General features: G+C 41.5%; 1 protein-coding gene across 1 annotated transcript; it reads right to left on the bottom strand.

The window, feature by feature from the left end:
• Positions 1-27267, bottom strand: DLL4 (delta like canonical Notch ligand 4). Its single transcript, XM_030214285.1, has 11 exons — positions 26842-27267; positions 26450-26710; positions 25909-25966; positions 24893-25159; positions 22004-22064; positions 20522-20652; positions 8931-9100; positions 7451-7670; positions 6395-7124; positions 4695-4803; positions 1-1654 (listed from the first exon to the last, which is right to left on the bottom strand). Exons 1-11 carry the CDS (start codon positions 26893-26895, stop codon positions 1649-1651), a joined length of 2067 nt encoding a protein of 688 aa, XP_030070145.1. The 5' UTR covers positions 26896-27267; the 3' UTR covers positions 1-1648.
• Between the last annotated feature and the right edge of the window lie 229 nt (positions 27268-27496).

Genomic DNA, 27496 nt, shown 5'->3' on the forward strand with positions numbered 1-27496 from the left:
TGTCGTGGACAGGATGCTGGGCTCAATGGACCTTTGGTCTTTTCCCAGTGTGGCATTACTTATGTACTTATTTTGTTGCTGCAATTTGTGGTCTGGCCTGCTGGGGCAGGCAGCTTTATTACAGAACGTACATATACATTAATTGCACCAACAGGCACTAGATAAAACCAATAACAGGGTCATTTACTAATAGTAAATGCACTCATTGTGGCAGGGTCATTACATTCCTATGGGCCTTCCAGCAGATACCCTGTGCTAACAGTGTTAAATGTCTGCTGTTTATAACCCCTCCCCCCTAAAACAGAAAATGCATAGGATACACTTTCTCCACTGCTAGTCCACATTTGTGGACAGTATATAGCTGCACCAAATTCTATATAACAACTCTTGCTTAAAGGAATAAACCCTTGACAAAAAAAATTAAACATTCAGGCTTGGCTGATGTTAAAATTAACAAGGGACAAAGCCCTCACATTCTGTTCTAAGATTGTCCCAACGTAGTCAGTCAACATAGATGCTTCTAGGCCAGGTATTTTAAATGGGAAGGAGCTACAGAACAAAATAGTCGGGGGGGGGGGGGGGGGGGGGGGAGAATGAACTGGGGCAAAGCTTGTGTATTCCCAACTACAGTAAGGTGGTGGTGAGATTAACTCATTCCAGTTGACGGTGGCCTCCATTTTAGGAACAAGTCTACAAGATATAAGTTCTTGCAAAAGGGATAATTAAAATACACTTTACAATCTTTAGTAGTGCAAAAGGCATGAAATAACAGAGAAGGTCCAGTGTGTATAGGCTCCAACTCTTGATTGATCTGAAACGCATTATAAGGCTTTCAATGAAGGGTCAGGAGACATCTGCAATAATAAGTACAAGCATGGGTGGAGGAGAAAGGTTGCAATAAAGAGAATGAATTAACATCCCCATTTCCTCCTTCATAGAATGATTTACCCCTTGGGTTCCAGTCCCCATTTCCTGCTTCACAGAATGATTTATCCCTTGGGTTCCAGTGTGGTTCTGCAAAAAGTCCTAGTGCAGATGGCAATAGCTCAGCAGAGCTCACTTAGGTTTCATCAAGAGAGAAAAAGTGTCCGATATTTCACCCTTGTGTTATTGCAGAATGAGGCACAGAGTCTGTGGATGAATGCTAGATTCAGACACGCTTTAGGCACTTTTAGACCAGCAAGACAAACAAATACGGAGCCCTAAATTCTTCATCTAGTATCTGCATAGTGAACATTCAGTTGGTGCCTTCTTGCAAGCCTGCTGTGGCATTCCACACATCTATGGCTCTCAGAGCACTCAGCACTTACAACTTTACACAAGGTCTTTCTGTCAGAACTTTAAATCAAAAAGGGCACTTGAGAAACCAGTCTGGTTTATTGTCCTCCTCCTTCCAGCTTGCTTTGTCTTAATTGCCAATTACATTCAATTTCTTTCAAGGAAAACCGGGAATAGAATTAAACCTATTGCATCTCTCCTTAAATTCACAGTCTGTCCCATTTGACCAAGAGCAGCAAGTTGCATATAGTTAAAACAAACAAAAAAAGACCACCCAGTCTAAAAGTCCAGAATTGTAAACATTTAAGGACAAGAGTTGTGTCTCCTCCTTGTCTGAAGTGAACAGGTGCACATGGACTCTATTCAAGTCTTACACCTGTAAATAAGAAAAAGAAAACCAGGGTTAAGGAGGTTGCAGAGAGAAAGCAGCCAAGGAAGCACAAATTCATGGTATGGCCCTGCAGCTGCAAAAAGCCACAGACCCTTTCTGTTCTCTTGTCTGAGGTGAGGCTGGCCCGGCCCACTACTAGTTTCCTAATCAAATGGTGCCCTTTGCATGTGTTGAAAAAGCTACAGGATTAACTGATCTTAATAGGGTCAAATGACAAAAGTCACAATTGTAAATATACATGCTCGGTAAAGGGGACTGAAACCAAGTCTATTGCATCTCTTGCAGATCACTAAAACCAGAATATTTCAGCCACTGGCAAATTGATTTGGAGAACTTGCAATGAACTGCTTTCATTTATTTGGGACAAGCTGTGGTATGATGTTCTAGCTCTAGGTAGTCACTCCAAGTGATTAAGGGACAAAGGATCATTGCTATTTACCAAGTTACAGTAAATTAGGTTAGGGGGTCATTGTAGAAGCATCTAGGATGTATACATGGCAGCATTTACATGTCTAGATAGTATACACTTGCAAAATCATGATACTGGTACATTACTATTTGCACATGTAGAACCCTGGGATGCAGATATTAAAGGGGGTGTAGATAAGGCAAGCCAAGATGTAGATGTGTATTTATTATATAAAGGGAATACATTTAGTGGCCAAAATTGTGAATGTTGGCCTTTACACCTGCCAAGACATGTTGAAGGGGCAGTTGCAGAGCCCGCTGCTCCTGCTACGTCACCCATCACATACACGGGCTCTGGCAGCATGAGCCAACAGCACATGCAACATCCCCCACACCACCCCCAGTCCATTTTACAAAAAACATGTTGAAATGGGAAATGACTTCAAAACACTATTGCACTTGCCATAGAAGTATTAGAAAACCTCAAAAACAGTCCGTTTTGAAATGGGAATAAGACATCCAGTTAAGATATGTACTCCCTTGGTATTTTACAAAAGGTTCTGCCAAACACTGGGCTTTTTGTAAAACATGCAAAAAGACACACAGGAGTGCACATATAATTAGCAGGAGGTCCAGCAGGAGTGCTATTTTTAGAAAGCTACATGTAGGGGGTGGGGGTGGGGAAGAAGAGTGTCCTGCTCGCCAAACTATATGTGGAAGCAGCATTTTAAAAATTGCTGCTCCTGATATCACACTGGAGTCCTTAGTGGTGATGATGGTCATGCCATACAGTGCATCTTGCTCCAGCGTTCCAATGGTCCCTCCCCCCCCCATTTATAAAAATTCTACGAAACTGATTAATCTGGACTGTTACGAACCCAGGGGAAGGCATTTAGCCGAAACACGGCGGCCTGTGTAGGGGTCTCCTTGGGTCAGCTGACTTTGGCCAATAAACTCTCGGATGCTCTTATTTCGTTTTCCAAATAACTCTCCTCACTTTCATCCGTGTTGTGCTTGCTTGACTTCTTGTGGAAGCTGCGAGGAACCCCCCCCCTTTTTTTTTTGGTTTGGGTAGCAGTAGTAGAGCAGAAGTGATTTCCAGTCACTCCTGTTCTGTTTGGGCCAAGGTTAAAAAGGGACTAGTTCACCCCACTGCTGAAGGAATTGATCAGCTGGCAGTTGAATGTGTGCTTTTTTTTTTTTTTTAAATAAAGTGCCTAGTGTTAATGCAAGAATGTTGTGAAATCCTTGCAGCTGAATCAGATTATTCCCCCCCCCCCCCACCCACCCCAATGTTATTAGCTAAGAAAGTTGTGGCTAGAAAGTATGCACTTCAGTTAGACATATTTTAGATGGAATTCACTGCCAGGAGATATCTGGAGATAAATTTGAGGTTTTGGAAGAGTTTGGATGCTCTTTAATTCTGGCAGGCTTAGGGATGGACTGGTTTGTTTTTGGTTTGTGTACTTCTAATTTTTATACTGCAATGGCTAATTGACTTATGTTCTCACAAATATTTGTTTTGAAAACTATATATACTGTGTAGGTGTTGGTGGAGCATGTGTACTGATGGCATAAATTGTATTCTCTTGAGTGCAATTAAAGACTTTTTTCCTCTGTATAAAATAAGATTGGGTTTTCTTTTTAATTACACACATGTTGAGACATCTCAAAATTGAAACAAGTAGGAAAAATAGGCATTACTTAGGAACACTTTCAAAATATTAATTTGCATAGGGGTAGTGGAGTTCTTAAATTGCATCATGGCTTAGTATGTTTTTTTGCACTTGTCACTGTATAGCCTTTAGATTGTAAGCTCTTTGAGCAGGGCCTGTCCTTCTATGTTAAATTGTACAGACCTGCGTAACCCTAGTAGTGCTTTAGAAATGTCAAGTAGTAGTAGTAGTAATACTTAGGAATGTTAAAGAGGTGGTTTGTTTAAAAATACTTATAAATTTATAAAAATGGTACAAGGAATAGCAAAAAAATACAGTGATTTTAAACCATGACTAAGCACTGTAAGGGGAAGGGGGAAATGGGACTTGATATACCACCTTTCTGAGGTTTTTGCAACTACATTCAAAGCGGTTTATATATATACAGGTACTTATTTTGTACCAGGGGCAATGGAGGGTTTAAGTGACTTGCCCAGAGTCACAAGGAGCTGCAGTGGGAATCGAACTCAGTTCCCCAGGATCAAAGTCCACTGCACTAACCACTAGGCTACTCCTCCACTCCACTGTATTTTAACAGTGAAAGGTGCGATTACAGAATACATTGTAAGAGGGGTCAACACAGAACAATGTTCCTGAAACAACCTATATAAACAAGGTAACTGGAAAACAAAAAAAACCCCCACTACATGCTAAATTAAGTAAGTTTTTCTTAAATTATATAAATAAAATCAGAATGTAGCGGAATTTTTACATTAGATAAACTGTGGACTAGCCTGTACATGGCTAATTATAGTGCAGGCAGGGGAGGTATGGGCTGATAAGCTTCTGGTTCAACCAAGCTGCAACCCAAAATGCAGATTCTACAACCTCATTTTGGGTGTTGACCCACAGTTTGGGAAGTCCCGACATAAAGTGATCAGTTTTGCTAGCTGTGTTTTTACCTCTGTGGCAATGATACACTCATTCCGCTCCTCCCCTATCACAAAGATGGACTGGTACATAGATTCTCTCGGAGACGATATCGTTGATATTCTGCACTCGGGCTTTTCACTGAGAAAGGCACAAAAATGGAACATGAGCAAGGGAAGAACATGGCATATGAACATAAACTGCTAAAAGAGTACACCAGTCAAATCAGCCACTCAGGAGAAATGAAGGGGGAAAGCATATATATTAAGAACTACCTAATATTCCTAACCTCTACTTCACTGAAGAAATGATTTGTAAGCAGCCATCTCCAACACATTAGAAGGGCAATTCCGTACATGGAATGCAAATTTACATGCAACTATTCTGAGATGCATGTGTAACTAAATAGGCTAATGAGCTAATTAACACCAATTGGGTGCTATTATTGGTACTTAATTAGCAACACATTTGTATTTATGTATACATCCTACTAGGCATTATTCTATAAGGATCCACATGCAAATCTTAATAGTGCGCAACTCAAAAAGGGGGGGGGGGTGAAACTATGTGAGGGACATGGGCAGGGTCAGGGGCGTTCACTAAAGAGGCACGCAGTATTACTGAATACTGGGGATCCACGTCTAACTTACACACCAGGATTCACACTTGGGTTTCAGTTGGTGTAAATACTCTTGTCCAAAGGTTGAGCGTGGAATCCAGCGCTAAACGCTGTTCTAGAAAGGTGCCCATCCTGGAGAGCACTTTATAGAATACTGTTCAGCACTGGATTTCAGCTACCATTTACTGAATCTAGCCCTAGACATCCAACTCTGAAAATTCATTATCCTAAACTTGATGAGCTAGCTCCAGCAGGGCCGCCAAAGGGGGGGGGGGGGGGGGGGGGGCAGGGGGGCCGGCGCCAGGGTCAGGCTGCTGGCGCTGCAGTCCCCGGTCTCACCTGCCTGCCTCCACGGCTCCTGGCCCCCTTCATTCAAAGCGGCAGTCGTAGATTGCGTCTCTTCTGGCCTTCCTTCCCTGCGTCCCGCCCTTGCAGAAACCGGAAGTTACATCAGATGAGGGCGGGACACAGGGAGGGAAGGCCAGAAGAGACGCGATCTGCGACTGCTGCTTTGAATGAAGGGGGCCCGGAGCCGTGGAGGCAGGCAGGTGAAACCGCGGACTGCAGCGGTGGGGGGGGGGGGGGGGGGGGGGGGCCTTGCCCCGGGCCCGGTCTAGTCTCTCAGCGGCCCTGGGCTCCAGTCACACTTCTTTCCTAGGTAGCTCCATCTCAGTGCAGAAGTACTATAATGTTGCTGTTAGTGAGCACATCTGCAGCTACTGTTTTCAGGACACATATACATCACTCAAATCAAAAGGGCCCTGGCAAAAGGGTACCCTGAGCAAACCAATTATAGATTTGACAAAACATCTTAGAAAGGGAGGGGGCGAATGAGAAACTTGCAGCTTCTGAGTCCCTGAAGACATATTTCCTTGAATTATACGTGGTTTTGTCACATCTGCATGCTCAATTCTTCATCTATGCTCTATGTAAACAACAGCAAAATGGGGCGCCATGTGATATTCTCACATTCAGATATAATTCACTTATCCACCAGGTTCACTGGCCTTTTCTAACAGTATCTAGGAACTCTTCCATGCTATTATTCCCCTGCCCCATCTCACAGGGTGACAGACCCATGGCACAGTTGCACTGGAGCATCCATTTACTCACCTATGTAAACGTAAAGGAGACTTTTCTTCTTCTAAACACATTTCACTTTTATGGAATTTCCCATCCTTTCCTGTTCCAATGATACCACCTGTTAGATCTTTCACCAAGTTGAAATCCATGGCTTGATTTTTCCATTTATGATTTGATTTCTCTAGTCCACAGTCCACCTCAAGGTCCTTTTTTTTGTTAGTGTTTTTAAGCTGTGAGGTGGGGATTAGGTTGTCTTTTTGGAAGTCGGACAGGTTGTTCATGGTCTCTGTATCCTGCTCCGGTTGCTTGCGAATGTGCTTGACAACCATAGTAATCATGCAGATTAAAACAATCAGGGCTACAAGTCCTACACCCATGAAGACCGCCACCCAAGGAAAGTTGTTGTCCTCATTAGGAGGCTGTGGCATTGTCACTGTGTACACTGCAAACTCACACTGGCTGCCCATAAAGCCATAAGGGCAAGCGCAGGCAAAATTGTTGTCATAACGCCCACCGTGACACGTACCACCATTCTGGCAGGGTCTGAAGACACAGTCATCTCTGGTTTTGACATTGCAGTTCTTGCCACTGTAGCCTGCCATGCAAACACAGTTATAGTCATTGATTAGATCATGGCAGGAGCCCCCGTTAGAGCATGGGTTCCTGGCACAGTCATTGATGTTAATCTCACATTTAGAACCTGCAAAGCCAGGACGACAGTGACATAGCCTGGCATGACCCAAAACAAAACACTGGCCACCTGGAAAACAAATTAAAAGTCACCATGTTACTTATAAAATCTGCACAGAACTAATCACCTTGTTAAGCATTAATTTTTTTTTTTTGTGCTTGTGTCAAAAGCCCTTAATGCTCATTTGCTACTTGAGGACCAGTTGCAAATGCAATCTGATCTAATAACTGTTGTTTAAATCACTACATCTCTGAAAGGGATGAGTGCAGCTTATTTCAATCTGTGCCCAGGACACTAAATGGGGTTTACAGCAAGAACTGAGCATTAAAGAATGGAGAAAGACTACTTTATATACTGAAAGCTTAGAGCCTGACCCTTATCATTGAAAGACATACCATTCAGACATGGATTGCTGGTACATTTGTCCACTTTCTTCTCACAGTTTGATCCCGTGAAACCCAGTGGGCAGACACAAGTGTAGCTGGCTCCTAGTTCCCTTTCCCTACATGTACCGCCATTGAAGCATGGTGAGTCTGCACAATTCAAAGCACTATTCTCACAGTGAGATCCGTAATAGCCCTGGGGGCACTCACAAATGTAACTGTTCTCCATGTCCTGCAAGAAAAAAAAAATCAGACAATATAAGGATATGCTCAAGAGCAGATGCTTGAAAAATATCCGTCAAGGGGAAGTAAATTCTGCTTTGGTGTAAATTTACTGCTCTAAAGGCATGAAATCCCTACTATTTTCATCCTGTTTGGTTAAATGGATTCCTCCCTAAATTGGTAATAAGAAGGGCTTGATGATTTAATTGAGAATGAAGTAATTTAACCTTGGCTCGAGTTCCCAGAAGAAAAATAGTGTTTAATGCTGGCTTATCTGTCTTGTTCTGAAAATTAAAATATTTACACAGCAATACTCTAAACAAAATCTAGGAACAAATCATCATGTGTATGCATGTGATTCTCAAGTTGACCCTCTTGAAAAAGACCTAAACTATTATTCTCAATTCCAATAGGGTTAGTTGCTGAAGATCGGGTCACCTTTACCCCCTCTCTGAAAAGGATCTGTGCAGTTTATGGACATTTATCTTGCCTTGGGATAGACTGACTTGCTTGTGCTTTACCACAAGCATTTAAATGGAAAAAAAAAAAAAAAGTTCCTTGCAGAATTCCCAATAAAGGAAAACTGTGACCATACTGCAAATTGGGCAGTAAAGCTCTATTAGTTACTTCCAGAGAAGCAAAAATATGAAGTACACATTAACCCCAGACTAAGGGAACCCTCCTTACCTCCTTTGGGGGAGGTGGGGGTGGTAGCATGGGATCTTGCTACTTCTTGAGATTCTGCCAGGTACTTGCGACCTGGATTGGCCACTGTTGGGAGCAGGATACTGGGCTTGATGGACCTTTGATCTGACCCACTATGGCTTTTCTTATGTTACCAGGGCTAAGATCGCTGTCTAAAGACAAGGAAGTGTGTTAACCAACCTGTCAGCCTGACCATGTCAAGCCACACCCTCAGCCACATTTGATCCTAGAGCTCTGTTTACAAAGGCGTGCTAAAAATTAGCGAGCGCTAATTGTATAGACACCCATAGGAATATTTGAAAAATCTACACAGTTAGCACATGCTAAAAACGCTAGCGTGCCTTTGCAAAGAGGACCCCAGGTGGATGCAGCATTTCTACAGTCACCTTTTCCCTGCCCTTTTTGCTTCTCATCACATAATTTCAAAGGATGCTTGTACTCCTTCCATTCTATTTGCTTGATACTGGGTTATTGGCTTATGGTACTGCCTTCTAACCTACTTGTTACAAAGCAGTTTTAATTGTAATCCTTGGGAACCATCAGGACCAGAATTCTGGCTGCTTACCGTGCAGCTCCCTCCATTTCTGCAAGGGTTGCTGTCACATTCGCTGATCTTGTGCTCACAGTCGACACCACTGAATCCAGGCTTGCACGAGCATGTGTAACTGCCTTGCCCTGTGTTCATGCATGTAGCTCCGTTTTTGCATGGCTTGTGGTGAGTACAGTAGTTGAGGTCTGCAAAGATATCCAAAAAATTAGTGTAATAAGCGCTTTGACCTAGCTATTTAGGCATGGCATAGGAAAAAGTTTTTAAACAATTCAGGGAAGCTTTTACTAAGGGGGTTAAGCTGTAACGCTCACTTAGCATGTAAGAAAATGCTTACCAAAAACATGTTTAAAGCATTTTGTGGCAATTTCTCCTTTTCCACACACTAATGCATTTTTTAAAAATTATATTTTCCCCCTTTTCACATTAATGCATTTTATAAATATATCAAGTAGAGAGGTGTGGTAGCCGTGTTAGTCCACTCTTAAAGGTTATCAATAGAAATCAAACAAAATAAAACATGGAAAACAAAATAAGATGATACCTTTTTTATTGGACATAACTTAATACATTTCTTGATCTTAAGTTATGTCCAATAAAAAAGGTATCATCTTAATTTCTTTTCCATGTTTTATTTTGTTTGATTTCTATTGATAAATATATCATATATATCTCTACACCTATAGATACACACTTTTTTTGGGGGTGGGGGGTGGGAATGCATAATGGGCTGAGAATAGGTGTGGAAGCACTATTTAGTCTGTGCATTCTAATTTATGCATGCTAATTAGATAATGCAGACTTAACACAGGAGTATAGGAGGTGGTAAGTGCTCCTGTGTTAACTTTTTAGTAGGTACTGCGTGCTGTCAACGTTAGTAGACATTATAATATATAGAGGGAGAACTGAGACCCAGATGCACTAAACAAAACGAGCCTTTAACGACCCTTTAACGCAGAAATTTTTAACCGTAGCATGGGTTAAAGGCCATTTTCCGACAATGCTAGCAGCTAACGAAAACGGAATACAAACGAGTAACTACCATTGTAATGTGGACGATTTGAGATGCACTAACCATATCGACGATGGCACCGAATCATTTACCACGATATATTTAACGTGTGGTCAGAGCTGTCGGTAAGGCTTGAGCTGTCATACAGACACGTCATGACACGTCCTTGTAGAGCACGCGTCTTCGACGCATATATATGCGTGGCACGCGCGTGTGCACAATTGTCGGAGAAGTCATGGCTGCACGGGGGAGAAAGCCAAACTTCTCCGACATGGATGTGCTGTGGCTGGCACAGCTCTTCCAGGTGAATGAGAAGCGCCTTTTCCCCCGCCCGGGGAAACAGCGAAATATTATTAAAATGGACCAAGGCTGGAAGGTCCTCCAACGGCTGTTTATACATAATTACATATGTACGTTTCTCGGAAAATCAAGCTGGAGGCAGTACTTGCCAGTAGTGATAAAAAAAACAACAGTGCAGTGACGCAATTCTTACACGTCGTGGTGGACGCACGCTTATGAGGTCACATGCGCATATTAGCCACGCCGATACTGTGTGCTTCCGAATGAATCTGTGCGCATGCGTTTCCTACTCCGCTACACCAGATTAGCGAAACTTTCATGCATCCGACTTTTGAATACTGTACTGAACATTTCTGAGGTGTGTTTTTTGTGCATTCTTCGTTTTTTAAAATTCGGTAAGCACTTTTACGTTTTAGATTCTTTTACGTTTCGTTGATGCATTTGGGCCTGAGTTAGCAGTAAGCAAACCAAAAAGGAAGCAGATTATAAAAAGGAAAAAAAAGCCTCAAGAAGCTCCCCTGTATACACAAATTATACTCTAGGAGCTGGACTTCATCACAGGCAAACCCCCCCCCCTTTTATATAAACAGCCCTCTTTAATTAAACTTCAAATATTTAAATGTTCATTTAGCTTCATGGTCATTGAATAATTTAAATGAAGAAGAGTGACTTTACAGCCAAAAGCTAAGTGAACATTTCAATATTTGAAATTTAATTACAGCGGGCTGTTTACATAAAAGGAGGCTTTTTTTTTTTGCCTGTGAGGAAGAAGTCCAGCTCCTAGAGTACAATTTGTGTATACAGGGGAGTTTCTTGAGGCTTTTTCCTCCTTTTTATAATCTGCTCCCTTTTTGGTTTGCTTACTACTAACAGAGTTCTCCCTCTATATTATAATTGTATTATCCTAAGTGGGAATCTCCCGGCCTCCCACTTAGCCATCTATCCCCCCTTCAATCTGTTCAGAACTCTGCTGCACGTCTCATATTCCGCCAGAACCGATATACTCATATCACCCCTCTCCTCAAGTCACTTCACTGGCTTCCAAATCAGACACCGCATTCAATTCAAGCTTCTCCTTCTTACCTACAAATGCACTCAGTCTGCTGCCCCTCACTACCTTTCTACCCTCATCTCCCCTTACGTTCCCACCCGTAACCTCTGTTCACAGGACAAATCCCTCCTCTCTGTACCCTTCTCCACCACCGCCAACTTCAGGCGCTGCTCATTCTGCCTCGCCTCACCCTATGCTTGGAACAACCTTCCCGAGCCCTTACGCCAAGCCCCCTCCCTGCCCATTTTCAAGTCTTTGCTTAAAACCCACCTCTTCAATGCTGCATTCGGCACCTAACTCTTACCGTTCAGTAAATCCAGACTGCCCCATTTTGACCGCCCCTATCGGACTGATCGCTCATTTGTCTCTTAGATTGTAAGCTCTTTGAGCAGGGACCGTCCCTCTATGTTAAATTGTACAGCGCTGCGTAACTCTATTAGCGCTTTAGAAATGTTAAGTAGTAGTAGTAGTAGAATCTCAATCCTCTAATTGAACATTAGTACACAGTCTCCAAAAAGAGAAATGTTTCTCAATACCACATTGAATCTGGGCTTAGAGTTAAGCTAAAACATGCTAAACCCAGATTAAGGCCATTTAGTAAAAGCGGACCTTAGTTTACAGTTATTTGCTGTGCCCCCTGCCCTTCCTCCTGGCGAAAGGAAGTGTTATGAGACGTTATTAAAAATTACTATTTAACCATCACTGGATTTCTAACTAATTAGGGGTCTTCTCCTCAGAAGAGCTCCGTGCAGGCATCAGAGTGATGATACATCATAAACATGAATATAAAATGAAGAACCGGAACATGATTCAGGGGCATTATGTCGGCAGGTTGGAAGGAGATGAGCATTAGGGGACCTCCTTGATAAAGCAATTGCAAAACACGTGCCGTGTCTGAGCACTGTACCCCTATTGCCGACTGTAGATCAAGTTTCATTTCAAGATGAGTACTGGTTAAATTAAATCATAAAATAAGTAATACACATTTAAGATATTCAAGGTGGAGGTGGTTGGACCAATGACGACATGTGTGCATAAGACTCAACGATAAAGCATACACGCTGAGCGGCACAGCTGAGGTTCACAGTCTTACACAAAAGAAATGTTAAGATATTCTCTATGAGGCTGGTTTCACTGACATTCAGAAGATTGGGTGAAAATCAGAATAAGGTTTGAGTTTTGGGAGCCAGCAGACGATTGTGTTGTCATTTGGAGTTTGCTACATATACATGAGACATGATGTGGTAAAACTAGATATTGTTATAAAAGTATCACAAACTACTGGCATGAATTTTAATTGGAATCAAATTATTACTATTTAATAAGCGAGAGGAGTCGATATCAACTATAAAATTGTGATCTGGGGTAGATTATAATCAGGCTAATTGAGCAAAGGATTTTAGTTGGCCTTTAATAACCAATTGACTTAAGAAGCAAATATAAAATGATTTCCATATTGGCCGATCAATGGGTTTCTTATCAGAATATTCTCATTATTCCAGATTACAACCATCATAAAATAAATTAGATGACCTTAAGGAATAAATCATAGCTGCAATCACAGGACAATTTGCAAATCTAGAGGAATCTGTAATGTTAACTACGATGTGTAATAGAGTCTTACCCTTAAATTTGGATTCCAATCTCAACCAAGTACACAGCTGAAATCTAAAGACTGTATAGGATACTAATAATGTATTTATTTATTATATTTGTATCCTGCACTTTCCCACTAAAAGCAGGTTCAATGCAGCTTACATAGTAATAGGTAACACAGAATTTTGTTATGTAAAGTAGGAAATTAAGTATAACATAATAAAAGGATGGATGGGTAGTAATAAGATGGATAGGTAGGTAGAGACAAGTGATAGAGAGAGAAGGATAAGGTGGGAGATAGAGTCTGGGTCAATGTCGTTTTCTTTTCAGTATATGTAAGGTAGATGGGTTCATGAGATTAATCTGGGTCTTTTGGGTAGGCTTGTTTGAATAGATGGGTTTTTAGTGCTTTTCTGAATGGTAGGTGGTCATGGATTGCTCGAATAGGTCTAGGGAGAGCGTTCCATAGATGGCTGCCCAGGAAGGACAAATTGGATCCATAATAAATTTTGTACTTGACACCTTTACAGCTGGGGTAGTGCAGGTTGAGGTACTTTTGTGAGGATACAGACATGTTTCTTGCTGGAAGGTCGACCAGATTTATCATATAGTTCGGAGATTCGCCGTGTATTATCTTGTGGATTAAAGTCTGGGCTTTGAAATTGATACGTTCTTTGATTGGGAGCCAGTGCAGTCTTGCACGGAGAGGAGTTGCACTCTCAAAACGTGATCTGCCAAAGATGAGTCTTGCTGCTGTATTTTGGGCGGTCTGAAGTTTTTTTAGGATATATGCTTTGCAGCCTAAGAAAATACTGTTGCAGTAATCAGCATGGGTAAGTATCATGGATTGCACTAAATTCTGGAATATTTTCTGGGGTAGATATGGTTTTACGTGTTTCATTGTGAACATTTTCTTTGTGGTGGATGTGGCGTGATTTGCTTAAACTAACAGTATGGTGATAATAAAAATCAGGAAAACTGACACCAGTGTGTTTTGGTAGTTTTAAAATCCTAGAAGCTATTCTCGGTGGTTTAGAATTCCAAAGGAATTTTAATAAAATAGTATCAATTTGCTTGAAAAAGGAATTAAGAAGCATAATAGCAAACATATAGTTAAACTCTAGGAGCTAAAGTTATTCTTACAGTTTCTAATCTTCCCTACTAACTCAAGTAAAGAGGTGACCATCTGAAAATGGTATGTTTTAGATACTGAGGAGCCCAATGTGGGCTTACCGCATGCCAATTTGGAGTTATTGCTGGCCCAACGCAGGTGCCGGTGGTAGTTCCAGCCCCAGCGTACACCATTTCCCACACTGGGGAAAATAGGGCTTGATTTTTTTGCATGGCAGTTACTCAGCAGTAATTGGGCAGTGCCGTGGGCTACCCAGTTACCGCCGAGTTAGCGTGGGAGCCCTTACTGCCACCTCAATGGGTGGCAATAAGAACAATTTTACCGTGTAAACCATGTATTTTTACAGTCTTTTTACCCGGTGAAGTAAAAAGGGTCTCAGTGAGCAGCAAAAATGGCTGCTGCTACAGAGCCCTATTTACCGCAGCTTGGTAAAAGGGCCCCTGAATTACTAAATCAGTATTTTTGGTAATGGTCTCTAAAATGGAATGGCCTAGGTAGGTTCCTAGGTATTGGATGAATGAAAGGAAACCAAATCCAGTGGGAGAATATCCTTATGAAGGGGTAAACATTCCGTTTTATCCCAATTTACTTTGTGTCCCAAAATTTTGGAGAATTTATCAATATAAGAATATTGGAATTGAAGGAATGGTGGTATATAAAAGACCATCTGCATATAATGAATGTTTTATAGTACAGTTACCCAAGGACAGACCTGTTACGGAGGAATCCTGTCTTATAGCAATGGTTCTATGGCCAAACTTGTCTAGTACCCCTGGACATGAAGAAAGGAGTTGAGAATAGATCATTAACTAGAAATCTATCTTTAGGACCAGAGCTAAAGCAGCTACACCATCTGGATAAAGATTTCAATGAATCCCAACCAGCAAAGAATTTGAAAAAGATATCCACTTCACTCCGTTAAAACCTTTCTCCGCATCCAGGGATAATGCCAAAAGCTTATCTGGGTAATCTGGGGCTAAGGGGAGAATGTTACAGAATAATCTGGAGTTGTCACTAGTAGATCGCCTTGCCATAAGGATCCGAGTGAATAAGGGATAGTAAAATAATATTTAACCTAGTGGTTTAATTTTTCCACAGATCTTACTGTCTAGGTAAGAGAAATGAGTAATTTGTGACAAGCGTGGGGTCTTTACCTGGCTTTGGTAGAGCTATTATTTGGACTTCTGTAAAAGAATCATCTATCGAATGTGTGGCAAGCAATTTAGAATAAAAAATGTATAGCAAAAGGGAAATTTCTTGGGAAAATGTTTTGTAATATCTTGCTGACAAACTTTCCGGGTTAGGGGCCTTGTGGTAAGGACTTAATTGCAGATGTGATTTCTTTTAAGGTAATGGGAGAGTCTAAAGGGGTCGTTTACTAAGCCGTGGCAGTGTTTTCTTTTTAACTCAATGTAGAAATCAGCTCGCGGTAAACACCGTGACACCCATTATATTCCTGTGGGCATCTCAGCATTTAGCGTCAACTGATTTCTACCATAGCTTAGTAAAAGACCCCTTAAGTTATTGAATTTTGATTTGTCTACTTGTGGGAGTAGCAGTTTCGATAGAAACACAATTTTGGAGGGGAGAGTGTTTAGTTTGCTAGAATAAGTGATTGGTAACCTTCTTGGAATATTTGAAGGATTTGTATTTTGTTACAATGGAATTATTATCTAAAGTTTTTAATGAAACTACTTTAGACCTAGAAATCCTGCCCTTCAAATAATTGGCTAAGAGGTAACCAGCTTTATTTTATTCAGAGCAGCAACTCGCTCCTGTTGTGGTTAGTTGGCAATGTGCCAATTTGCTGTGATTATCATTATAGTCAGCTTTCACTTTGCACAACTGTTGGAAAATAAAATATTTGAAGGATTTAGCATACTTTATTTCAAGACTTCTAATTTCAGTTTCTAAATTAGACTTGATTTTTTGTTCTTTTTAACAAATTGATAGTGAAGCTGATTATTATGCCTCTAATATAGGCCTTTAGTGTATCCCACCAGCTTATAATGGAAGTATCTTCTATTTTATTAATTTGAGAATATTCCTCAAAGTCTTTCTGGATGGTTTCTTTAAAGCCTTGTTCCTAAATTAGTTTAGGATTGAATCCCCAAATGGTATTTTTATGTTCCAAACCACCCAAGATCAAGTTGAGTTTAATAGGAACATGGTCTGAAAAAGTGATAGGAAGAATGCCTGATTTGGTTATCATAGGTATAGCTGATTTTGAAATTAAAAAGAAATCTATGCGGGAGTGGGTGTTATGAGAAATGAAGAAAAATGTAAAACCTGTTGCAGTTGGGTGGTGTAATCTCTAAACATCATAAAGATCAAGGTCTTCTGATATTTAATAAAGGTCTACTTCTAGAAGCTGCTGCAGGACAGGTGGATTTTCTGTCTTAACAAAGTATTAGATACCAAGTTGAAATCACCTCCTACTATTAGGTGTGAGGGAGATAGGAATGTGAGTGTCAGCTAGATCCTTAAATAATTGTAGGTTGTTATTGTTGGGTGCATAGATACAACGAAAGGTGAGGGAATATGAATTTATGTTAGAACCCATATATGACCATCTTCCTATCAGCAAAACAAGATAAATGCTGGAGAGGCAATGCCTAGAATGTTTAAGCACTTCCCATGACCCTACTCCCCCCCCCTTTGTTTTTTTTGGTCCTCTTGTTTTTCTGTATTTAGGGTTATAGAAGTTGTCTATTTCCCCTTTCAGTCCTATCGAAAATTGAATTCCTTTTCCTCGTCATTTATTCCCCTTTTTATTCAATTGTAAACCGCTTTGTTCTGTTTGCCAGCAAAAGTGGTATAGCACGTGTGAATAGAAGTGTGAAAAAAAAAAAGCAAGTGCATAGAGTTTACATTAAGGTGAGTTTCCTGGAGGAACAATATATCAGGGGAAAGAGTAAAAATACATGACTAAAATTTCTGTCTAAAAACTTTGAGCAATAAATTGATTAGAGCTTATAGACAGCCATATTGAGAAACGAGTAAAGGAGTAAACCAAAGGGTTCTAACAGGTTTGCTAGCTCAGTGTTGTGAATGTTATATATATAAAAAAAAAAACACAGTTGGAGAAAGATCATATCACAGGCGCTCTTTCCAAGGAGTTGTCCTCCATTACATCAAAGCTTTGCTGCTCTGTTATCCTGCAGTGCAGTTGGGTCATTGAAATATTTTAGTGGTGCTATTCAAAGCGATCTTCACTGTCGGGGGGGGGGGGGGGGGGGGGGGGGGAAAGAGGCCATACTTTGCACCAATTCTCAGTTGAGGTCTCATTGCCAAGAATTGCTTTCTGCAATGGACAGCGTTTTTGTGCATATCTGTGACAATTAGGATCGAGTAACCCTCGTATTTTAGTGGATATTTAGCTTTTGTAGCTGGTATAATTTGTGTAGCGTGCTGGTATTTTAGAGATTTTGCCACAATCAGTCTCTGGTGAGGAGATCTTTGGATTATATAAGAAGGTGTTCGGTGGGCTCTCTCTCGAGCTCTAGGGGTCCTAGCTTTTTTTGTTAGCCGCTTAGAATCGAGAGGTTACGGTGGCATACAAGACAATGTGTCTGGCTCATTTAAAACAGGAGGGCACTTCTATTTAAATGACTTCAACTAGGGTGGAGATCTCAGCCTCACTATCTCTTCATCATAATCTTATTTTGCTACATTTGCATCCCACATTTTTCCACCTCTTTGCAGGCTCAATGTGGCTTACAAAATACCGTAATGGCTAACACCATTTCCAGAATGAGAAATACAGAATATTAATTTAGGAACAGAAAATATAATAAAAAATTAGAAGTATATAGATACACAACTTATTTCAATTGTTTGAGAGCAGGGTAAAGTATAACGTTAAATAATGAAAAATTGATAACGTAAACAAGTACAATGTTAACTCGTTCTAGTAAATGTTTTGATGTCAGAACGTTTGAGAAGGATCCTTGTGATAAGTTTCTTTGAACAGGTAAGTCTTTAGTACTTTCTGGAAGACTGCCAATTCGTGCGTTGTTTTTATGGCACTTGGTAATGCATTCCATATTTGCGGGCAGATGAAGGAGAAACTAGATGCATATACTGATTTATATATATACATATATTTTATTATTATTTATGAAAGTTTTACATTTATAATCAAGCAAATGCTTGTTTTGAAAAGCAATACATTTCGACATATTTAAAAGAAATACAAATCAAGAAAAGAAAATTGAAATTTCTTGCTCAAGTCCACATATTTGGAACAAAATGTTAAGAAATGGAATATATTTATAACATAAATGATCAAAGATAGAGCAATAAATGGTAACAGGCTAGCATTACACAGTGTTATAATTTCAATTTAAAGGGGAAAAAAAAAAGAGAGATGTTCTAAGAACCCCTATTTTGCCTTGAGGCAAGAAATGTTGTTAATTGAGCTGGATAAAAAAATATATACTTATTTAACTGATATCTCACCACACACTTGCATGGATATCGCAAGTAAAACGTTGCACCCAGCTGAATTACAGTTGGTTTCATTAAAAGAAATAATTTCCGACGCTTTTGCATTTCTCTGGAGATAAATCGGGAAACATTTGTATTTTCTGACCAAGAAATATTTTATCTTTGTTCTTAAAATACATGGACATTAACCACTGCTTATCTGGTGCCAGTGCCACTGTTACTATTAACGTTGCTGGAATTACATGTTCAGTATCTGTTAATTCAAGTAATTTAGTAACATTCAACGGTTCTTCTTCTTTTTTTTTTTTTGGTCACTACTTTAATTGGAAGATAATACACATGGGTAAAAGGAGGAATCAATTCCTCTTTTACTCCAAAAATCTCCATTAGATATTTTTTCAACATTTCCCTAGGAGATTTAGTGATTTGTTTAGGGAAATTTAACAAACGTAGATATGTTACTTCTAACAGTATTCTCAAGAGATTCAGTCTTTCTTCTTGAGGTTCAAGTCTTTAATCATAATCTCCTGCTGGGATTGAATTCTTTTCATGTCCAAATCTTTTTTTTCTTCTATCTGTTCCAATTTTCCTATTTTTAAGTCCATGGTCTTTATTTTTTCCTCTTGTTTTATCATTTCTTGGTTTAATTTATTTATCTGTGGTGTAAATGATTTCACTAAATCTGTTACCAGATTCCACAAAGAGTCCAAAGTTACTTCAGCTGGCTTATGCATTTCAAAAGAAAAAAGTGGTGGCGATACCTCTCGACTCTGGTTGGTCTCACCACTCCTGGGGGACCCATTCAGGGTCATCTCTGATGGAGTGCTGTAGCTCAACGGCTCAGGGGGCGGTTCCCTTGTGTCGGGGCTGAGCGTAAGCTCTAGCCCAGGAGATGCTGCCGTGCCTCCATCCGCACTGGCGCGTATCAGCGGGCTGCCTCCCGACACTCCAAACACTACGGTAGATGGAACTACAGGCGTCTGTAGCAGGGTCCGAATGTCCTGCGAGGAAGAGACCGATCGCTGCGGAGCATGGGAGGCGGACTTGCCCCGTCTCTTCGGCATCTCTGTAGGTAAGATCAGAGAGCTGTAGAAATGCTGCCTGTTAGCAAGTTCGCTCGGTGGCCATCTTTATACTGATTTATATTTAAGTCCTTTGTAATTGGGGAAGTGGAGGTTCAAGAATTGCGTGATGTTCTTTTTGTGTTCCTTGCTGTTAAGTCTATAAGGTCTGACATATATCGGGCCTCGCCATGAATAATTCTATGGACCAGGGTGCGGATTTTGAATGTAATTCGACCTTTTAGTGGAAGCCAGTGTAATTTTTCTCTGAGGGGTTTGGCTCTTTCATATTTCGCTTTTCCAAATATAAGTCTGGCTGCAGTGTTTTGGGCTGTTTGGGGTTTCTTAATAAGTTGTGCTTTGCATCCAGCACAGATGGAGTTTCAGTAATCCAAATGGCTTAACACCATTGATGGCACCAGATTATGAAAAACCTCCCTTGGAAAGAAAGGTTTTACTCTTTTGAGTTTTCACATTGCGTGGAACATTTTCTTTGTTACATTTTTCGTATGACTTTCTAATGTGAGATTTTGATCAATTGTGACTCCTAGAAGTTTCAAGGTGTTCGAAACAGGAAGAGTATGATTCGGGGTCTTAATATTGGAAGGATTGATCTTGTTATATTGCGTTGTATGTGTAGGACGTCAGACTCAGAACGAAGGAAGAAGACGACCTCAGCTGGTGGGGGTTGGGGTCCCCCGCCAGCAAAGGTAAGCAATGGCAGGGGAGGGTCGTCGGCAGGGGGGGGGGGGGGTCAAAGTTCTTGTTGTTGGTGGTGGCGGCATCGGGGGGGGGGGGGCTAAAATGTGCCCCCTCACCTTGGGCTCTGGACCCCCCTCCCGCTGAAGTCTGGCTATGCCCCTGCTACACCCCTGACTTGAAGGACTCAATTCTGTTCTAATTTGGCTGTAGAATGCTCTCAGATCCTTCATCTTAACATGCTATCCCAAACAGATGTATATATTACCACTGGATCCTGCAGCTCTTACTTCAGTGGAATACACTAACCTTGGTCACAGAAGAGGCCACCCCAGCCTTCATCGCAGTTGCACTGCCATGGCATCGTACATGTCCCATGACGGCAGCCTGCATGTGGAATGCACTCATCACAGAAACGACCTTGCCAGCCAGGTAGACAACTGAAACAGTAAGTAAATAAATAAATAAATAAATAATAAAATAAAATAAAGCTTGTTTTGTTTTATTTTAAGTACACACTACAGGGGATATAAATGAAGTTATCATGCATTTTTTCATTGGTAATTCAAGGCAAGTTACATTTTGATATAATTCCAATATATTTTTAGTTTTTTTAAAATTATACATTTACATTTTGTTTTTAGACCCCTGAGGAAGGCTTTGTAACTGAAACATGGACCGTGTAGGGTCCCAATAAACTGTGTTCTTTGTGCTCTTAACCGCTGTTTTCAGTACTGGTCATTTGGATTTGATTTACTTCCACCCTTGTGTACTTTGCATTCCAAATTACTTTTGGGTACAGAAGAGGTTTTCCTGTCCCTAAAAGGCTTGCAATCCAACAGCCTCATTTACTAACCTACATAAACTTTACCCAGCGCTTCTGAACCCTCTCCTGGAGGCATACCTTGCCAGTCAGGGTTTTAGGAATGTCAACGAATATGCATGAGATAAATTTGCATATACTGGAGAGCCATGGTATGCAACTCTTATCTCATGCATATTCACTTTGGTAATCCTAAGACCCAGCTGTTTAGATGTGCCTCCAGGACAGGGTTCAGAAGCACTGTACTAAGCATATAAGGCGGAAAGGAGACCTTGACAAGACTTAATTTTGTACCCAAGACAATGGAGGGAGAAGTGACTTGCTCCAAGATAATGAAGGTTAACTAGGGCTGGCCCTACCAATAGGTGGGACAGCCCAAATCTGGGCAAGGCAAGGCAGTCAGCGCAAGGCAGTCAGCAGCCGCCCTAAAGCAAAGAAAGTGGCTGGCATGGGGCCTAGAATAGATTTGTACCATTCCCTCCAAACTTGGGACACGGTATGCCTTGTATGCACATCTGCTCTAGGCCTCATGATGCTGCTACCACCACCAAGGTGATAGCAACCAACAGTAGTGACAACATGGGTAGGCATGAAGAGGTGAGACAGAAGGGCCTTAAACAACTCCTGAAGGACCGCACAGCTAGTCAGGTTTTTAGGATATTCACAATGAATATTAATTGAGAGATTTGCATACACTACCTCCAGTGCATGCAAATGTTTCTCATGCATATTTATTGTTGAGATCCTGAAAACCTGACTGGCTGGGGTGCCTGTAGGATCAGGATTGGGAACCACTGACCTAGTGCATCAAACACCCTTGGGCTAGCCCTGTAGTCTGCAGAATCTCTATCCTGCTTTGCAGCCCAGTGCTCCAGCTATTAGGCTACTCCACCACTCCCAAGAAAATACATATTAAAAACATAAGAACTACTAAACAAGCAACTACATGGTTGTAAAGGTTGACTTACTTGCATTCTCCTGGCTTCTTACACTTTCCATTAACTTCGCTGCATCCAGTCAAGCAGATTGCTGAAAAAGATTTTTTTTTTAATGAGTTTCAGCGCAATTCAAACAGGCAGAAGGTAAAGAGTGACAGTAATTGCAGACCTTACAAAAGCAAAGCAATACAATAGCGTTTTTTGGTTAGGCCTGCGCGAGATTAAAGAGGTGCACGACCTGCATAAAGGACGAGTCCACCTGTCCTTTCGGTTTTGTTTTACCACAAATGCTAGCTTCTACTTCTGTTGACTCTGTAGAGCTCCAAGTTTGCTTTGTGGGAAGGAAAGCTGCACCCAGCGGCAGAAGAAATACGATCTCGCCCTCCCCCAAAACATGTGCTCACTTCTCACATCTGGGAGGTCTTGTATAGGCCTCTTCTTGTCACCAACAATATGCACCCGCTGATCAATACGGACTCGGGTGGACTGTGCCCCTCACCCTCACTAATCTGCTCCGTTTAAGCAAGCAGCCGGTTAATTTACTGCTGTTTGCTCTGCGCGACATTGATTTTGCACGCTTACAAGTGCCGTGTTTAATGCCTGGTTGACTCTGAACAGATGCCTTCCTCCCCTCAATAGCTGGCAGCTGCTTCATTGTTGCTCGCGGGTTGCTTAAGCCAGGGCTCCCGGCTGCAGCTGCAGCTCGCGGCCTAACAATAACCGCAACAGGGCGGCGCGTGGCAGACAAGAAGCCTCACGGCGCGTGCAGCCATCCAAGCTCGGCACGAGGCACGAGCGAATGAGGCACGTTAACCCCCTGCGCCCCGGCACGTGCTCCCAGCCATTCCTAGCTCGAGCTCCGCACCCCCTCTGCGCGCGAGGCCCGTCATGTGTTGCTTGTGCGCTGCTGCAGGCAAGCGATTAGGTACATTGCGCTGGGAAGGGGAGAGAGATTCCACTGAACCCCTGCAATCTCGGCCAGTGTATGCAGTAGAAAAAAAACCCAAGATCAGTAGAGTAAATGGCAGCAAAAATCTAATGGAAGAGGGAACTCTCGAAGGCGTGCATAGTACCTTGAAGTTTCACGCCAAGAGAAAAAACGGGGAGGGGGAGAGTTTGCTGGTGCGGTCAGTAATTCATCTCCAGAATACAGCGCATCCTTTAGCTCAAAGCCCTGGGAATTAATACCAGATGAGTAAAGGCAGACCTATGCACCCTTCTCCCGAGTACTCACATAAAAGGCAGGCTGCCCTGACTGACATTACTCTGCCCTAGGAAACAGCCACCTGAACAAAGCTGGGAGTGGGAAATATATGAACCTAATGGTAAGAAAGATGAAGGGCGTGATGGAGGAAGATAAGGAGAAACCATGGAGTTGAGGAAAGGAAATGAATTTAAGGGAGATGCAGAGAGCCCCCAGAAAGAAAAGTTGAGGAGGAGGAAAAAATGTGTGTGTGTGAGAGAGAGAGAGAGAGAGAGAGAGAGAGAGAGAGAGAGAGAGAGAGAGAGAGAGAGAGAGAGAGATCTGGAGAACTTGTGTGAAGGAAGATGTAGGAACCAGGAAATGGACTCCTCTGACTACGGTCTAAAGGAGGTCCATTTAGTCTACCCACTTTTCAGAATGATATACCATACCATCTCCATCACAGATCAGTGTATGGGTAATAGAAAATAATGTAATTGAATTTGATACATGTATGGTCAGCTTAAATAAAAAGAGGACAACCGAGTCCTGTTCTTACTTAAGATATAGGATAATGTGAGCAAAAATGGGGCTGTATTGTATAACCCAGTTCATCCGATGTAGGGTTTATTGTTTGATTACACAGATACCATACAAGATAAAATATAATATAATAAAAAAGGTCACCACCTTCAAACATTGGGCCTGGACAGACTTAACGGCTGTGCTGCCATAAGAACGTCACTCTCCTATACAAAAATAGTTGAATATTATTATTATTTATTGCACTTGTATCCCACATTTTCCCACCTATTTGCAGGCTCAATGTGGCTTACATAGTGCTTAAAAATCAGAGGCTAACCATATTTAAAAGCGTGAACATTGGTACAGCCACTTAATATTCAGCCCCACTATGCCTAAATACAATTAAGTAGATAAAAGTTAGATATTTAAAACTTATTTGAGGACCTAGCTTCTGCTCTTTTGCCCATCTAGACATGGTTCCCCATATCACTCCATACTAAGCAATGGCACAGAAGAAAAGAAAAGGAAATTGTTCCAAGTACCAAGGCCATGACAGGTCAAAGCATCAAGGGTTTGCACTAAAGGCCTATATTAGAGGCATAATAATCAGCTGGAAGCAAATACTCAAGCCAAGCAGGTACAAGAAAGCCAATAAGGAAGCGGCTTTGCACAGGGTATAGCACAACACTGGCAGGCTGTAATGTTTTCTCTACACTTCTCAGTCCCTCCCTCCCCCCCCCCCCCCCTACACCTCTACACAGGGCAAAATCAGATCTGTCTGGTTGTACTGGAAGTTACTAGCCAGAAACCGTGCTGGGTATACACAAACAGCCCAGAATTCTAGCAATTGTTATTAGTATGGGAAGAAACTGGGATTCTTTATAGGTTATGATATCTGAGGTAACAATCCAAGCATTCCAGGCTAGATAGGTGAGGCGGAGGCAGAGACCTATATGTTTGAAAGTGTATCTCATAGTGGTCCAAAAACGATTTCACTGCTTCCATAGGATCCCATAAAAGTACAGTACACAACTTGGGTTACTGGGAAACACCCACAAACTGGGCTTCTGTCCTGCGGAGCAGTGTGGAATCGAAATGGCAAGCAACTGACTAATTTGCTCTTCTTTTTCAGGAACTTAATTCAGCACTCTATTTTTTTGTGGTGTTTGGAGCAAGCAGATGATGGGACTGTTTCATTTTGCGAGACTTACGTTCGCCGCAGTATTCTCCCGTCCATCCTGGCAGGCAGGTGAGAGTGCCATCCGGTTCACAAATATAATGTCCAAATGTATCATCTCGGGCCTTGCAAAGTCTGGTGCAACTATCCCCATAGTAATGCTCGCTGCAGATCACCCGGTAGGAATATCTCAGCTGAGTCTGCGATCCCGTTTGTACATCTTGCGACCATTCCTCACCCACGGCCAGGGACCTCTGGATAGCAAACTGACTGATGGACCAAGTCTTATCAATGGATTCAGCTGTTAAGTAAAACGAGAAATATTAGAATAAGCGAGTCTCACAAAACTTAAGCTCAAAGGGCATAAACTTTATACATAACTAGGGAATACATTATGAGTAAAAATTCAGAGAAAAATCTACTACCAAGTCCATTTTTGTACGCATTGTTCTAGAATAAGCCAAAATCTCAGAATCCTATTTTATAGTATATGCAAAATAGTATAGCAATTTCCATTTAAATAAAAAGATAGCAGAATATACTAGATGTGGTATTTTTAACACATTTTTAAAAGTGCAGAAAGCTTTCTAAAGAACCAGTTGTGTTGTTGAAGTTTCCTCTTCCTTTATGTCAGCAAAACATCCAAAACCCATTATTCCTTTTCCAAAGGGCGGAATTTTAAAAAAAGGTGTAAAATACAGGAAAAGGCAGTCAGGATTTTGGCAGAGTTCTGCTTTTCTCACCAAAGAGCGGATTTCTTTCCCACGCCAAAAATAAACTAGAGGAAGTGCAATTGTGTTGGAGATTAGGTAGGGGAAAAGAATCAAAGCAAAACTGATTTATATCATTAATAAAGTAACTTTTGCTTGTATGGCACAACTAACACTTAAATCATACTATAAAAACATTTGAATTCGATAAGGTCAATCCAGTTTGCTTAATAACTTTTATAGTGACACTGACTAACTATTTCGGCCTGGTTTCCAGCGAGTGCATTCAATTTTAGGAAGCTGGCGCCCTCTTGTGTCTATATAAGGAGATGATAATCACCTGCAGGTAGATAGTCGGACGGGGCATGGAAAGCTTCAATAATCAGCGAAAAAGTTCCCTGAAACAGAAAGAAGAGTTGCTAAGTATAGGATAGCATTGGCTGTAGGAGATCGTTACAAAGTAGGATAAAAAGGAAGCTGGACCAGCGAACGCTTTCCTGAGTTGGCAGGACTATCAGGTCAATATGTGCATTTTAATTATCCTAATTGCAGATAGCATTACGATATCTGGATCTCAATTAAACCAGATAAGTTTTTTCCCCCCAATAGGACGGGGGAAAGGTGCTTTTTGCAGACGGCACTTCTCATCTGTTAACATTTCCTTCAAATTTTGTTCAGAGAAAAATGCTGGAATCAGTGCTAAAAATAGTATGCATTCTCTAGTTGTTACATAAATTAGAATATTTTCAGATCATTTTGTGTTTATTCATGTCATGCACAGATCTCTGTTCTGGTTTACTTTTCATGCTAAAAGTATTTACATCCTTTTGTTCTCGCTCAATATATTCGTGTTTTGATAATACGTCAGTGCGATATCTCACCGGCCACGTGAAGTTGAAGGGTAACTTGATGGGGCTGTTGAATCCCTCTAGGGCTTTAATGCTGAAAGAGTTTGTCCCTAGAACCGGGGTAACAACGGTGCCAAACATGCAAGGCCCGGGGGAGACCACTATCTGAAAATGCTTGAGACAAATCCAAAAGAAGGTCCTGCAGTCAGGCAAACAGGACTTGCCACTGGCCAGCAAGCCATTGCTATTCTCAAACTCATGCAGCTCCAGCTGGAACACTCCGGAGCAGGACACCTTGACAAAGAAGAAAAAAAATATACACATCAGATCTAGCTTCTAAGGAACTTGAGGAGAGAGGTTGCTTTCCTTCCTCAATTACAAATTAGGGCTTTTGCGTCTATAATTTTATCGCTATGTTTGATTACCTGCTTAAAAATCATTAAAAGAAACATCAAGCCAAAGATGCGCAGAGCAGCCATCCTGTTGTCCCTTTTCACTCCGTGTCTCAAGATCACTTTTCTTAGGAGCGCTTTTTAAAAACAATTCCACGTCCCTGCGTCTTCCGCAAACTTCTCCCAGCTGACAGTTTGCAAACATACAGCTAGCACGGCGTCACAGCAGGTCAGCTTTCCCGCGCGAGTCCTTCCAAATATTCCCAGTCCTGATCAGAAACAGAAATTGGAAGGTAGCGTACAATCCAGGTGTTGAAACGTGCCCTTACAGGAACTAATCCTGTCAGTACAGACGCCCTTTCCTCTTCAACAGCACAGAAACTCCAAAGCACAACGGGGATCTGGCGAAAGCCAAGTTAAATGGGAGTGTTTGACGTTTGGGTTACTCCTTAACCAGTAGCACACGCTCACTGAATGGGGCGCTCGCTGCGCTTGTTGCTGTTTATATACACCGTTGGCTCATTATGCAGTCTGTCACTCACAGATTTGCCCCGCCTCTCTGCATCTTTCTTCTTTGCAAGAACCAACAAAAAACGTTGTGGAGAGCGTTCCCATTCAGAGTTAATACCCTGCTGCCGCTGCCGCTGCAGTGACCACCGAGGACCCCCTGTGATTATTAACATGGCAA

Source organism: Microcaecilia unicolor, chromosome 9 (genome assembly GCF_901765095.1).
Source record: "Microcaecilia unicolor chromosome 9, aMicUni1.1, whole genome shotgun sequence".
NCBI classification, from domain to species: domain Eukaryota; kingdom Metazoa; phylum Chordata; class Amphibia; order Gymnophiona; family Siphonopidae; genus Microcaecilia; species Microcaecilia unicolor.